General features: G+C 47.3%; 2 protein-coding genes across 3 annotated transcripts; both read right to left on the reverse strand.

Moving 5' to 3' along the window:
• Positions 1-4959: 4959 nt before the first annotated feature.
• LOC124653741 lies at positions 4960-8836 on the reverse strand. 2 transcript variants are annotated; one of them, XM_047192803.1, is made up of 5 exons: positions 8773-8836; positions 5982-6457; positions 5749-5910; positions 5497-5561; positions 4960-5402 (listed from the first exon to the last, which is right to left on the reverse strand). In XM_047192803.1, the coding sequence occupies exons 2-4, from the start codon at positions 6453-6455 to the stop codon at positions 5538-5540; spliced, it is 660 nt and encodes a 219-aa protein (XP_047048759.1). In that variant the 5' UTR covers positions 6456-6457; positions 8773-8836; the 3' UTR covers positions 4960-5402; positions 5497-5537. The 2 variants fall into 2 exon arrangements, with proteins under 2 accessions (XP_047048759.1, XP_047048758.1); XM_047192802.1 differs by lacking the exon at positions 8773-8836 and having other exon boundaries at positions 5982-6478.
• A 1517-nt stretch (positions 8837-10353) lies between these two features.
• LOC124653739 (1-aminocyclopropane-1-carboxylate oxidase-like) lies at positions 10354-11836 on the reverse strand. The gene is made up of 4 exons (XM_047192801.1): positions 11709-11836; positions 11385-11623; positions 10932-11274; positions 10354-10623 (listed from the first exon to the last, which is right to left on the reverse strand). The coding sequence occupies exons 1-4, from the start codon at positions 11808-11810 to the stop codon at positions 10354-10356; spliced, it is 954 nt and encodes a 317-aa protein (XP_047048757.1). The 5' UTR covers positions 11811-11836.
• Positions 11837-14237: the final 2401 nt, after the last annotated feature.

Below are 14237 nucleotides of genomic sequence, written 5' to 3' on the forward strand. Positions count from 1 at the left end.
TGGCGTTGTTCATACGCCGACGGCTTCTGCACCATGTGCGCCGTGAAGGGTAGTCTCGCTTGGGAGGCCACGTCCTTGATCGATGATGAGAGACCCACCACCGCCAACTCGATCGCTTCTTTTTCACTTACATGAACCGAATAGCATCGGTTCCTAACGGTCCTGAAGCGCTGGACGTATTCTGCTACTGTTTCCCCGCGCTTCTGTCGTACTTGTGCTAGATCGGCAATGCCAGCCTCGGAAGCCTCTGAGTGATACTGCATGTGGAACTGTTCTTCCAACTGCTTCCAAGTCCGGATTGAGTTTGGTGGCAGCGATGTGTACCACCCGAAAGCCGATCTCGTGAGGGACCGTGCGAAGAACCTCACACGCAGCTCGTCTGATGCTGAGATCGTGCCCAGCTGTGCCAAGTATCGGCTCACATGCTCGATGGAGCTGGAACCATCTGATCCATTAAACTTTGTGAAGTCAGGGAGCCGATATTTGGGTGGTAGCGAGATTAATTCGTACTCGTCGGGGTACGGTTTGGAATACCCGATTGTCCTCCTTTTCGGCATCATGCCGAACTGGTCTTTCAGAATTGTACAAATCTGATCCGCGGTGATGGCTGAAGGCGTCGAACCCTGAAGATTCGCCGGGGTGGCATACTTAGCCAGCCATGCTTGCTTTTCCAGCTCCGAGCCAACCGCAGGAGCTGAGCTCCGGAGGTTTGTCGGAGTGGCGTACTTAGCTAGCCACGTCTCGCTTCTCAAGATCTGTTCCCGACGTTCCTCCTGCTGTTCCAGAAGTCCCTGCTGTTGCAGCCTGGTTCGAGAGTGCCCAGTTACTGCAGTCTGGCACGTATGCGCACGTGTATCCGTGGGGGGTCTCCTTGGGCGCCTCATGTAAGAATTGGTAGTCACTAGGGTCACCACCAATCTTGTAGACGACGTATGCCGATGAATTCGGCACCTCTGGTGCTGCCAACGCGAACGGCAGCGGTGGACGGGACTCGAGTGGCATCTCTCCTTGGTAAGTCCCCAGAACTGGTCCTGACGGAGAATACCGATGGAACATGATTTCCTGGATCACGCGCAGAGCGACACGCTCCAATGTGTTCACCAGGCTCTCAGAGTGGCGGTGCAGCGAATGAGCCACCATGAAGTTGATCTCCTGACGCAGCGACCTGGTGCGTTCTTCTGACGGGGCGGACAGGTCCACTCCATCGAGCGCGCCTTCAGGTGAGAACCCTTTCCACCTGATGCCATGTGAGCGGGTTCTATGGAAAGAACCGATGAGGTCGGCTTCGAGGACTGCTTTGATCTCGTCATGCTTCTTCTTGAGCTCCTCAGCCGGATCCTCGTACTTGACCGGAGTGCCTTCCGCCATCTCGGATGTAGATGGCGATGCGGTGGATGTCGAAGATTGTCCCACCGGGCGTGCCGGAATGTGTTGCGGTCGAAACCCACCGGCGGGCAGCGACGGGCAACACCGTAGAGCCGGGAATCTCCCAGGACTGCGGCTGGCCCCTGGTCCCTCCGAGCGACGGCCCGCAAAGCCTTACGCACACACGTCCGATGCTGATGCAAGGGCGTGCCACCTGACCTATACCCGGTCGGGAAGGTGTCGGATGATGCCTCGCTTAGTTTCCTGCATGGCATACACGTAAACGTTGAATACGAGCCTCGATCGGCTCTCGAGTTGTCCTGTGAATCGGCTCAAAGAGCCGATCCACCCATGATACGTACGAGGTGTACGATCGGATGGTGGTCCTGCTTGATCAAGATAAAGCTAAAGCGACCTACTACGATTTGGGGTTTTCACCGCACAATCGGAACATCCTACTCGTGATCGAGTCTGGCGGCCACGCACGGTGATCGTAAACCGACCCTAGACAAGACCTAAAAACCAACACGAGGTTGATCCTCGGAACATCCTGTCTAGGGCTAGCAAACTACACCCTACGCACCACTGGATCCTTCGACCCGTTTGTAAGGCCTAACAATGCAGATATTAAACTAATCTTTGAAGAACAAGGAGCAATCATAACGGATCGGATCTACTAAACAATGATCAAGCGGGGTGCCGCCCTTACACCCGTGATAGGCGTAAGGGCGGCTAGATGCCTAAGGGTTGCACGACGATAGCATATGACACGAGAAACAATGCTAACCCTAAAACACCTATGATAACTACGCCGCTCGCCATCAAAAAGGCTTCGATACGAGCAGCGCATGGAGGACGAATAAACGTAGTGCTGCCTAGATCGCAAGATGCGATCTAGGCAGCATGGTGCTTACCCGGAAGGAACCCTCGAGACGGGGGAGTTGGCGATGCGCCGAGATTGGTTTGTGTTGAACGTTGGTTGTTGTTTATTTCATAAACCCTAGATACATATTTATAGTCTAGGGGACTTTCTAACGTGGGAATAATCCCAACCGGGCACGAGCCCAAACTCCTTCTAACCGACACGCATCCTACTATGTTACAGATACACGGGCAAACTAGCCCAAACTTGATACACAAGGCCGATTCATGTACTCCTTCTATGTATATTCTTCAAACCCATCTCCAATCGCGGCCCACCTCTGATCCGGTCAAATTCTGGTGATAACAATCTCATGCTAGTGTTCCTATTTGGTTCCCTAGTTGATTTGTTGTTGATGTGTTGTTGTTGATTGTTGTATTGTTACAGATTTGGGAGCCTCCAATTCGGTTGTGGATGTGTGCCCCAAGAACCTTGTAAAGGCCCGGTTTCCGCCTCGAGGAAATCCCTTAGTGGAAGTGGGCTAGGCCTTCGTGGCGTTGCTCACAGGAGATCCGAGTGAAGCCTTCGTGGTCTGTTGGTTTGGCTTGCGTAGCAACCACACTCCTCCAAACGTAGACGTACCTTCTTGCAAAGGAAGGGAACTACGGGAATCATCTCCGTGTCTTCGCGTGCTCCACTCTCGGTTACCTCTATCCCATTCTATCTCCTATATTGCGTAGCTATATCTTGCTTAGTTGATAACCTTGTCATATAGGTAAATTCACTTAGTTGCATATCTAGAGAATTTACCTTTGTGTCAAGCCTAAATTGAAAAAGAACTAAAAATTGGTTAGCACCTATTCACCCCCCCTCTAGGTGCGGCATACGATCCTTTCAATATCCATCTAGGATTAAACAACAAATTTCGTCCAGTGATTCTTGTGCCGTAATACCCGTGTTAACCATAAGATCCGGAGTGGGACGGAGTATTCAAAAGTGTTTCCACCTCTCGTTCATCAACGGATGCGCTTTACCGTAGACACATGTATCTGTCAGGGAAAGCGGTTGGCTGGGGAAGCCTTAAGTCCCCGCGGCATAGTCCGTAGACACTTGTCGCTCGAAGAACAAGCGGTTGGCTGGGGAAGCCTTAAGTCCCCACGGTATTGCGGTCTATGATGGGTTGCAGCTACCGGCGAAGGAGTTTGGTTAACGAGTCCCAAACTGTTGTCGTGGTCGGGGTCCACCCGTGAGTGGGAATAATGGGACCGGCGAGGACCCAGTGGTCGGGGTATGCAACAAAGGGTGGGTGTTCGAGGTAGCGGAGGAACATGATTGGCTAGACCTTATACCGGGCCTCACACCATAGGAAGTGTGGATCGGAATGTACACTGGTTGGCACCAAGGTTAAGATCTCTTATGGGTAAAGCAACACACCTCTGCAGAGTGTAAAGAACCGTGACCTATCACTCCCTGTTCCGGGATATGGAACTGCGAACGCTGCCGGAAAGGAACTCCATGAAGTTCTAGTAAACCGGTGAAGGCTGACGGACATAGTTCTTCTAAATAAAAGCAACCTTTTGAAGAAATGGTTATGAAAACCTGCATTGGTATTAGACTTTCTGGTCTAATGCTGTAGCTAGTGCATTAAACACCTCTTTCCTATAATGAACTTGTTGAGTACGCTCGTACGCATCCCACTCTTAAATCCCCTGCTTAGATATGGAGGCATCGAAGGAGGATCTACAATGCAACTCGAAGGCCGAGGAGTCAACAACAACTTCAAGGGACAGGACCCTGTCAGAAGAGTCAAATACTACATCCAACAAGGAGAAAACCTAGATTAGCCATAGAAGGGAACTAGCTTCCTAAACATAGCTCCTTTTTAGCTAGAATCTATTCATAGCCTCTATAGCTAGTTAAATACTCTACAACTAGAGTCCGTGATAAGACTAGACTACGAGTCGTTCTTCTGGAGTTTATTTGCAGTTTTACCTCATTGTAAAGTAGGAGGTTGTGATGATCTTATGTAACAGAGTCAATGTTGTAATTCTATAGACATGCCTTGGACCCGCATATGTTTCTGTTGTACCACTCTGAGCGATATAATACTAGTGGAACGGTGTTTCATTGGTGTTATATCAGACTTGCATACAACACCATGCAGTGGTATGCCGGGTCACCACAATACTACTGTTGAACATAATAGTCAGTGCAAGTATGGTTCTGGAGGAGGACAAGAAACAGTAATAGGACTCTGAATTTTGATGTAGTTCATAGACCCAGGGAGTAGTACAAAAAACAATCTTGAACATATTACCGTGGCAGGCTTTGTTCTTGGTTCTTTTTTACTACCATGCCAATGTATCACTATTTGATCGTTGAAGTTTTGTAACTTCCATTTGCTAATTTATGCTTATCGAATGCAACTAGTAGCTGTGCAATCTATTTCAGAAGAGCAGAGCAGAACAAAATGGGAACTAGTGTTGACAAAACACATAAGGGGAGACACGAAGAACGAGAAAATGTAGGAGGGTAGAACTGAACATCAAGAGGGAACAAACAACCTAATAGCGGATCGAACGGGTGAGATCACCAAACCGACATGGTGGTGGCTCCTAGCCCTAGGATGATCCATTTTCTTGATGGAACACATCTGATACTAGAGGGAAATTTTGACAGATGATTTAGGGTCTTCAAGTTTGTTTGGCATTTGCATTGATCTTTCTGGTGCATTTACTGGAACACATTGACCACTGTAATTTGAAATGAGAACAAAACGACAATGACTTGTATGCACTAACATATTTGAGGTGCAAACAAGAATAAATTCTCCACATCAGTTCGGAAAGTACAGGAGCTGTACTGTTGCTATTCAAATGCACCAGCTAAAGACCAATCAATGTAAGGAGATAAAGAATCCATGAAAGGAGACAACATGGGGACTATGCCCAAGAGACAACCTAATGAAACACATAATCCTGCAAATAAAGGCTATGCCCAAGAGACAACCAACTACTGAGTCTTTAGTACATGGGACGAGAGAAAAGCCCAGAAACACTTGGTCTTGTATTTGCATCGGACAAACTGAGGCACCTTGCTGTCTCCTAGCAATCAGCGAGACGATGAGGGAAGTCCTACTTGTACATTACGCCATCCTATTTGTATTCACAATTATCTGCAATACTGTTTAGGTTAGACCGACAGCAGAATTACTAGCGGACATACTCAATTTAGGTCAGAAAAGTAGAGACAAAGAAACAATATATTACCTGGCCTATTTTCATCACTTAGCAAGGATTGTTTGCATCACCTATGCATTTGGCTGTGGTGGCACCTACAACAATGCATAAAGAGAAGAACTCTATCAGCTAATCTTGGATACATTTAAAATCTTATTAAGTTCACAAGAAATAATAGCAGTAGTAATGACACGACCGTGCACTTCTCTCAATGTGTAATGCACTGGAAAGCATGATGGGGGAAGCGAAATCTATCAACTTGGTGCAATAAAAGATTAGTACCGAGGAAAATCCTGGTAATGTTCCACCAACTCGCACACGAGCATTTTCCCATTTTGCTTGAATCCATGTACCAGCTTTGCATCCTAATGATTCAATCCAGACCACAACATGGTAAGGCAAGGTAATGGTCCAGATCACCACCCGTCCCATCTTGTATGGAATCTGCACATGGAGAATTTTATTATGACAAGCATGGTATGCATGCGTAATTTTGTAGTACGACAGATTCTCACCGAAGGGTCTTGGACACTCAACCCCCAATACAAAGTAAATGGGAGCGATGTTGCCATCATGGAGAAGATTGTGTACTCGGGTGTGGGAAGGTAGTGAACTATACCCAAGTGATAAGAGGAAAATATGGACATCACTATCATAGCTTGCCATGCTCCCAGGCCAGCAACAAAGATAGGCATCAGTGCTGTGTCAGGGAATTTAGCTGATACCAACCCCATGAACATTATAAGTAGAGAGAAAGTGAAGTATATCACACAGTAGTATGCGTGGTTCTTGTTGGTCCAGTTGATGGCTTTTAATACATCTCCAGTTCCACCCCAGCACAGAATCAAACTACCCAGGCCACATAGTATCCCGCAATCTTCTAGCCTGGTGTTCTTAGTAACCTCAAGCTCATCAGGGGTCTTATCCACTTGATACAGCTTCATGCGAACAAATGTGCCAAAGGATCGAATCCGGGCACGAAAATCCATCCCTGTAAGGATCACTTAGTTAACATAATGAAGGCAACGTATCCTATGCATCCAGGTGAGTTGTGTATCCGTGTATCCGTCCGGCCTAAGACCGTCTGATCCAGATCGCGTGGGCACCATGAAAAACGTGATTAATTTGCATTTTCACGCCCGCGTACACACTTAAGTCCATACAATTTTACAGAAACCCCCTTTGTGCCCTTGATAGATCGAGGTCATGGAACAGATTAGGTTGTGTGCCGGCGGCGGCTATAGAACGCAGCGGCGGACGCCGTGCGATCAGACGGAAACTCTGCAGGTTTTGGCGACACAATGCAACGGCCGGCAGTGGCGACACAACGGGAGACACCGGCAACGACCACAAAGCGGCGGACCGGCGGTGAACAAAGAACGCGGCGGCCAGCAGCGATCAACAACACCTCGACTCATAACATGCGTGAGCGTGCTACGTAGAGCTAATCAGACCCAGCATACGTTAAATCGTGATTGCACTTTTGTGCTCAATCGCATAGGGAAGCTAGCAGTCATGTATCTTCAAGGAAATTAATATGTGTGAATTCCATTGCATGTGCGCCCGTGCTCCTTAAAAGGCACCGAATATGTAAGACTTAACTCGTCATCTGGCTAGAACCAGGCATGTGCGCCCGTGCTCTTCTGAGACGATTATGGCGTCAAAGTTAGAATCGAAGACGATGTACGTCGACTGATTTGCCGCCGCTGCGTCTTCACCGTCAGTGCCTGCCGGCTAAAGTCGCCGGCCGGCCTCTGCCCCCTGGACTCGCCAGCTCACAGCTGCCGGCCACCGTGCTGTGCCACCGAAACCTGCAGCTGCAGGCTCTCCAGGTTTGTGATCGCATTGTAGTGCCATCCGCCGCGTTTTGCAGTCACCGTCAGCCCACAAATGATTCATGACTTTTTAATCTATCAAGGGCACAATAGGGGTTTACTGTGAAATTGTATTGGCTTAAGTTTCCAGGCGGGCGTGAAAACGCAAATTATTCACTTTCTAATGGTGCCCGCGTGATCTGGATCAGATGGTCAAGGTTGGACGGATGCACGGATACACAACTCCCCTGGATGCATAGGATACGTTGCCCATAATGAAACACTGTAACAAACCAAATTCGAATGAACAAATTACAGTCTACATGAAATAAACGAAATAGAGAACTTCGAACATATGAATAAAAACTGTGGAATCAACATGAACAGAATTTGAGGGCAAGCTAAGACGAGCAGCCAAATGAAGCCTGATGAGTCTATTGGTGTCCTGGTCTTGTTACTTCCGGGTTGAACAGATTGATTTCGGGCCACAACCCAATCCACACAAACATCAGGATAGTGGACGCACAGCAGTGTTGCTTCAGCTAAGGCTGACACTGGAATTGATAACTCCTCCCGGAGTGTGACATGTAGGTTTGGCGGCATGTTGATCAAGATGGGTTGAGCTGAAGCTATGGGCAGCCCCACATGAGAAGGGCGGATCTGTTCCGGGTTGTCAATGTGCTAGGAAAAATTTCAGCACAAAGAGGACATAGCAGTACTATCAAGCGTGAATGCAGATTCTCAGTCAAATAGGTGTGAGATGCAGGACAGGACAGTACCAGCCTAAATGCAAATTCTCAGTTAAATAGAGGTGTGACAGTTTCCAAAAGGAGAGTGCAGTTGGTATGAGAGCTAACTGTACTCATGCTAAGTTGGGAATTCTAGAAGAAAGGGTCTTGCATGGAGTTAACTGAGCCATATTTCTCTGTCTAGGAGCAATCATTTATGTTACTTATAGAAAATGCCAAGATTAGCTCCTGGGAGAGAACCTTCTAGTTAGCACCCGGTCTCTAGCAGCTTGGGGAACTAGGTAAGTGGAAACAAAGTCCACCGCGGGCAGGTGTTACCAGCGCTGCTTATGCCCTCGTCATGGTCATAGCATGCACGGCGGCGTGGCTGCGGCACCTAGTCGAACACCTGGTGGGCATGTAGGGGAGTGCAGTTGGCTGTGGTGGTAATGATAAAGCCGCAGGTCGCGTGGACGGTGGAGGCCAAGTGAGAGACCAGATTGTCGACGCGAGTTCGCTTGGGGGCGATTACCGGTGCGGCCGGACGTGGCCCTGGTGGGCGGAGACGCCACCGATGGCGCGACGTCGTGTCTGGACTCCGGAGCAGCACGCACGCCGTCTACCACTATGTGGGCATGGCGATGACGAGGCCGACCGTCGCCGATGGCGGCCGTGAAATCGACATCGCGGGCTGTCACGTACGCGCCTTCGTCATGGTTCCGCACGTCGTCTCCAACAAACACGCTGGCTTAGGGATTGCGTACCTGCAGATCGGCGAACGAATGGGTGGCGTAGCGCGCCTCCGTCTTCCTCCTGTCAGATCTTAGAAGGGCACCGCCGCGTCTGCACGGAGTAGCGCTCCTCACCCGCGCCGCCGTACCCTTGTATCGTCGCCCTCGCCGACGGCGACAGTCTTTTGTTTCAGCGCTCGTTCCGCGTTCGGTTAGTCCGGTCCCGGCCGGGATTTGGGCTCAATCCGCGTGGGTCAGCCGGGATCGGACTGGACGGGAATCAATACCGGACCACGCTAAAAAACAAAAACGCTCGTTCGGTTAAACCCGGTGGAGATCCCACCCCGGCCTAAATCTCCTCAATTCCGTCCAAATTGCCGGCATTACAAACATCTAATTCCACCTCGTAGAACTATTCCACGCCTGGTCGTGCCGAATGCTGAAAAAAGGGCCATATCACTCCTTTCTTACGGCAGAAAGCAGTCGGCGATGGAAGGAATGTGGCGAAAGCAGTCGGCGGCGGCGCTACCGGTGGCGTGGTGTTCTCCAGGTCGCTGGTATTCTACTTATCGACGGCGTGGGCCTTGCACGCCTCTGACATACCGACGCGTGGCGAATACACGCTGCTAAGGCTGTTTTTGCCCCCCCCCCCCCTCCCCCGCCGATATATTTCTTAAACACTTCAACATTTTTTTATGCCGACCAAAATTGCATTAATAGAAAACATAAATATCCTACAAAATACATATAATACTGAATATAGATACAAAAATACCTGAAAAAAGAAAAAAAAATTAAGTAGAACCCCAAAATCCAATAATTTATAAGCTGTCGCTCGACTCTATGCACTGGATACACGGAGGTCACTATTCTAACATGCAATCAATCTTTGCATCTCAATCATTAACTGCATAATTAGATTATATGAAAACTATTTCACCTACAATTTTGTTAAGTCAAATGAATTTAAAATACTCTAAAGTTCATGGAATAGTATTGTGCATAAGGCAACATATGTAAGTTCAGATGCAAACTTAACACTGTATTATAAGCATCAAAATGTTCCATTCATTTTTCCATCTTCGATCACTAATATTATCGTTGGATACTTATAAAATAGTTTCACAATCATAATTTACTTGGATTTCAGACTAATTCTTTAGTTCTGAAGCTCATGAAAGTAGTACTGTATCAGGCAACATATGTTAGTCCAGACTGAAACTTAGCACTGTATTGTAAGTAACCCATCAATATATTGCAATTCAAGGAACCTTCTCACACCTTCCACTAATGTACATTTACAAACGACATGAACAATCTGAACATCCAAACAGAAAAGAAAAAAATCAAACCCATTGAGAGATGCCATTCCAAGCTTCAAATCACTCTGGCATCTGTTGACCACAGCACATTCTGACAGTCTTTATGCCACCATATATTTATGTATATATGGCTCTGAGACTGCCGCATGGCACAAACATATCTGTACTTAACAACCTATATTTATCGTACAAACCCGTACTGTAATTGCACACTTAACCGAGTAACTTAATTAGAAGGAGAAGGAACTGAAGCTTTGCAGGTGCAGACATGTTGGCTGCTGGCTCAGGCTTATCAGTTCATCCTTTTCTTGCTCATTGCCGCTGCTGCTGTGAACCTGGGTTCCTTGTCCTGGAACTTCTGCTCAAGGTACACGTCCATGTAGTCGCCGAACGAGAAGCTCGGGTAGTCGGCGCCGGTGCTGGAGTCGTCGGCGGCGGGAATTGCAGGCGCGATGCCGGCTGCGCGTGCCGGGTTGTAGAAGGAAGCGATGGAACGGCGGTTGCCTTCGCGGATGGCCAAAACGCGGTGCCACGCGCTCTTGTACCGGCCATTGCTCATCACCTGCGATTAAGTTGCTTGCAGTGAGCAATTCTGGTGTAAACTTGGGTAAAAATACTTTTAACCTTTCAAATTGCAGTGAGTGGTTCTTGTCTAAAATTGGGCACAAAAACCTTCTGGATTCAGAGCTCAAATTTTTTGAGGTGGTTTCTTGGGTTGACCCATATAATTATTTTTTTAGTAGCTTCTCCAGATCACAAAGCAAAGAAGGCAAGGCAAGCATCATAATTCAACTGTACACTGCGACTAATTAAGTGTGTTAATTAACGTGAGCTTCACAAGTCCACCAAGACCAGCAATACTCAACATACCTCGATCTGGTCGCCGGTGTTGATGACGATGGCGTTCTCGACGGGCTGGACGTCGGCCCAGAGGCCGTCGCGGCCGAGCACCTGCAGTCCGCCGACGCGGTCATCCTGGAAGAGCAGGATGAGGCCGCCGGCATCGGTGTGGGCTCGCAGCCCGTCCACCATCTCCGGCCGCGGGCACGGCGGGTAGTGGCTCACCTTGGTGCCGTAGAAGGCCTCGAAGTCGCCATCCTTGGAGAAGACCTTCGTGATGTGCCCTTCCTCTAGCCCGAGAAGCTCCTCCATGACGCCCAGCATCTTCAACGCTAGCTTCTTCAGCTCCCTCCTGTACTCCATCATCGTCTCCCTGCAAGCGCACATACATGATCGACAATTAATGACCCAGCAAATTAAGGCATCTGATGTGATCATATTGGTTGGCAGTTAATTTGTCACACTGGACACTGCCACACTTACTTGAAGGTTGGAGGGATGGATGGCCATGGCATGTCGTCCTGGAGGGTGAAGACATCCTCCCAGTCCATGCCTTCGACCTTCCTCATGGCAAGGCCTTCGCCTTCCTCGTCCACCAGGGCGGCGAGGGCCTTGACCGCGGGGTTGGACGTGTTGAACCCCTCCTCGCGAAGCTTGTAGCAGTCGTTGCACACCTTCTTCACCCTCTCCAGCAGCTCATCAGGGATGCCAGTGTTCACAAGCTGCTTCACAAAATCCTCTCATGAGTATCACGCAACATTGGCATCCTTTACTGAACATTTGTCCAACAGCTATGAGTATGCCTACCTGGAAGAACCCCCACTCCTCGAACCCGGCGGCGATTTCCGCCATAGCGGCCGCCCTGTCATCGCCGTCAAGCCTGGAGAAGTCGATGACTGGAATCGCCATTGCACTCCGCAGTGTGTCGATTAGGTGGCTACCAACAATGGCTCTGGAACTTGGAGAGTAGGAGGAGGGAGATGGTGTTGAAGCTGTGAAGCTAAGCCCCCTTTTATAACTGCGGCAAGGTAGGTGTCAAATCTTAATTTATTCACCACAATATTCTTCCCTGTGGGAAAGCCATAGCCTCAATTAAGAGGGGTTTGAATTGGTTTGCAAGGCAGAGGCATCGTATCATTCTGGCCGGTGTTTACTTTGGTTCTTGCGATGCGAGTTTTGTTTTTAATTAGCGTGTGATCGATGGCCAGTTTGGGCTCTTGGGATTATAGAAACGCGTTGTACCCCGTAGGGTCAATTTAGGGGAGAGTCAGATGAGATCATGAGAAATCATTCATCGTGTGCAGCTGCAGCTGCCGCAACTCAATTATAGACCGACGTGTAGGACGGTTATCCCGTGTGGAAACCGATTTTGCTTATTTTTGTTAGGTCATAGTATTTGTCTTTCTCAACTGCTAGATGTAAGTCTTGTACTCTAGAAAATTTGGGTCTTGTATAGGACTATGCATAAAAAGAAAAATACAGGCCTTGTACACTGAAGAATTGAAAGTTCGTCCTTTATTGGATGTAAATGGTTGCTCAGGACTTCTTTTTTCAGCCTACTAGGGGACGGTATATTAATAGGATTGCTAATATTTAGTACTCTACTGCTCATCTTTTTTCTTTGGTAGATACTTGTCTCAATCTTATCTGATAATAACTGAATGATATAATCGTACATTGCAATAAAAGAAAGGACGTGTCCATCTATTGATGCAGAGCTTGGGGCGCTGGTCCCATTTAAAAAAATCATTACCGTGAGCTCAAGGAGTGGAAGGTGATTGATGACAGTTTTGAGAAAAAACTCAGACTATGCATATGAGATTAACATAGCTAGTAACACACATGCGTGTGAGATCATATTTTCAGCCTGTACGTCCCTCTCTCCCAAGGTGCATGGAGGTTGTGGAAACGGGAAGGGTTGGAACTTGACATGGAGCATAAGCATAAGTTGCTTCCTATCATTGTGAACTCCGGCTGCCTCATGGTTAAGTCGTTGGTTCGATCACCGTATTTAACTATTATCTTGGACATTGAGCTTTTAGCTAGTGAAGGTAGAATTTGTAAAAGTGGACCATTCGGAGGTTAGGGCTCTTAACTTCCGACGATTGGTACAAGGACGTCTGGGGTTGCGGGAGAGGGGCCAGGGGGCAGGGACGGTATGGATCGTCATCACCGGCTATATATACATCTTGTAAGCCGTCGACAAGGGTTTATCACATTATAAGATAACCTACGACGCTTGTAAGCACTCCCGATATAATGATTTTTTGTTGGTTGGCGCCTGCAGCTTTTTCTCCTCTGTGTTGGAGGGATTTTCAATGTTAAAACTTGTCTCTCCCGCTGCGATTTCCTTTTCTTTCTTCGTTATTGCTTGTCGCGTTTATAATAGATATATTTGCTTCTGAATTGGAATTAGCCTTGATGTTCAGGAGCTAAACCGCAAGCTTATTTTAACCCTTTCTTTTTAATAAACGTCTATTTTACCCGCAAATTAAAGTAACACACATGCATGTCACCTAGGTAGAAAAGATGGCATGAAAAATAATTAAAGATGAGAGAGATAGTTGGGGTAACATAATATGTTACCATCACATTAGGCTTACCAATAAAAATAGTTCTACAAAATAGTAAATAAAACTCTCTATGTTCTCCCACTGATGATGCTAATCACTATGGTGGTAGTAACCGTAAACTAGTACTCTTCACCATGGCCAGCCTTAGTAGTAATTGTTTTGATAAAGGGAAATATATTAGTATCAAGACAATATCTACAACACATCAATATCAACAGCAAGTTGAGACATCGAGCTAAATTATTAAAAAGAATAAAACAAAAAAACATGACATCCTAGCGTCATGCGATTGATAAAAGTCCGCAAGAACATCAACATCAACCACTATCCTGGACAACACAGGGGCTACGGGAAATGTTCTCCAAAAGCAACGTCTTTACGAAGGAAACAATGTGTAACTGTCGCCATCACCGGATCCAGTCATAAGAAGCAAGATCCTAGGTTTTGACTCTGGAGATCGGGTAACCCATGCAATTTTATTTCGGAATTTTTTGAAATTCTTGAGAAAAATATTTGCGTATTTTTCATAACAGGTTCATATGCACCTGTAAGCTAAAACACCACGTCGACTTGTATAATAATATTTTTGTATTTCAAGTATCAATATGTACCGATTTAATGACGGGGTGAATAAAGACAAATAGGATCCAGACAAGCCGATATTACTCATATCATGAACCTTATTATCCACCTAGTTTTGAAAGTAGGTTCAGCCGGAGGGGTAGTGTTGCTCTAGATAAGTGAAACATACCATAGAAGATAA

Source organism: Lolium rigidum, chromosome 5, assembly GCF_022539505.1.
Source record: "Lolium rigidum isolate FL_2022 chromosome 5, APGP_CSIRO_Lrig_0.1, whole genome shotgun sequence".
In the NCBI taxonomy this organism is placed as follows: domain Eukaryota; kingdom Viridiplantae; phylum Streptophyta; class Magnoliopsida; order Poales; family Poaceae; genus Lolium; species Lolium rigidum.

Bases quoted from the DNA above. Each gene is read 5' to 3' on its own strand.
- LOC124653741 (XM_047192803.1), bottom strand. From the start codon at position 6,455: ATGGATTTTCGTGCCCGGATTCGATCCTTTGGCACATTTGTTCGCATG. The intron at 5,911-5,981 runs GTGAGAATCTGT...CTCCATGTGCAG, and splicing joins TGAGTGTCCAAGACCCTTCG to ATTCCATACAAGATGGGACG. The intron at 5,562-5,748 runs GTACTAATCTTT...GCATTGTTGTAG, and splicing joins CATTACCAGGATTTTCCTCG to GTGCCACCACAGCCAAATGC.
- LOC124653739 (XM_047192801.1), bottom strand. From the start codon at position 11,810: ATGGCGATTCCAGTCATCGACTTCTCCAGGCTTGACGGCGATGACAGG. The intron at 11,624-11,708 runs GTAGGCATACTC...TTTGTGAAGCAG, and splicing joins AGGAGTGGGGGTTCTTCCAG to CTTGTGAACACTGGCATCCC. The intron at 11,275-11,384 runs GTAAGTGTGGCA...GTGCGCTTGCAG, and splicing joins TCCATCCCTCCAACCTTCAA to GGAGACGATGATGGAGTACA.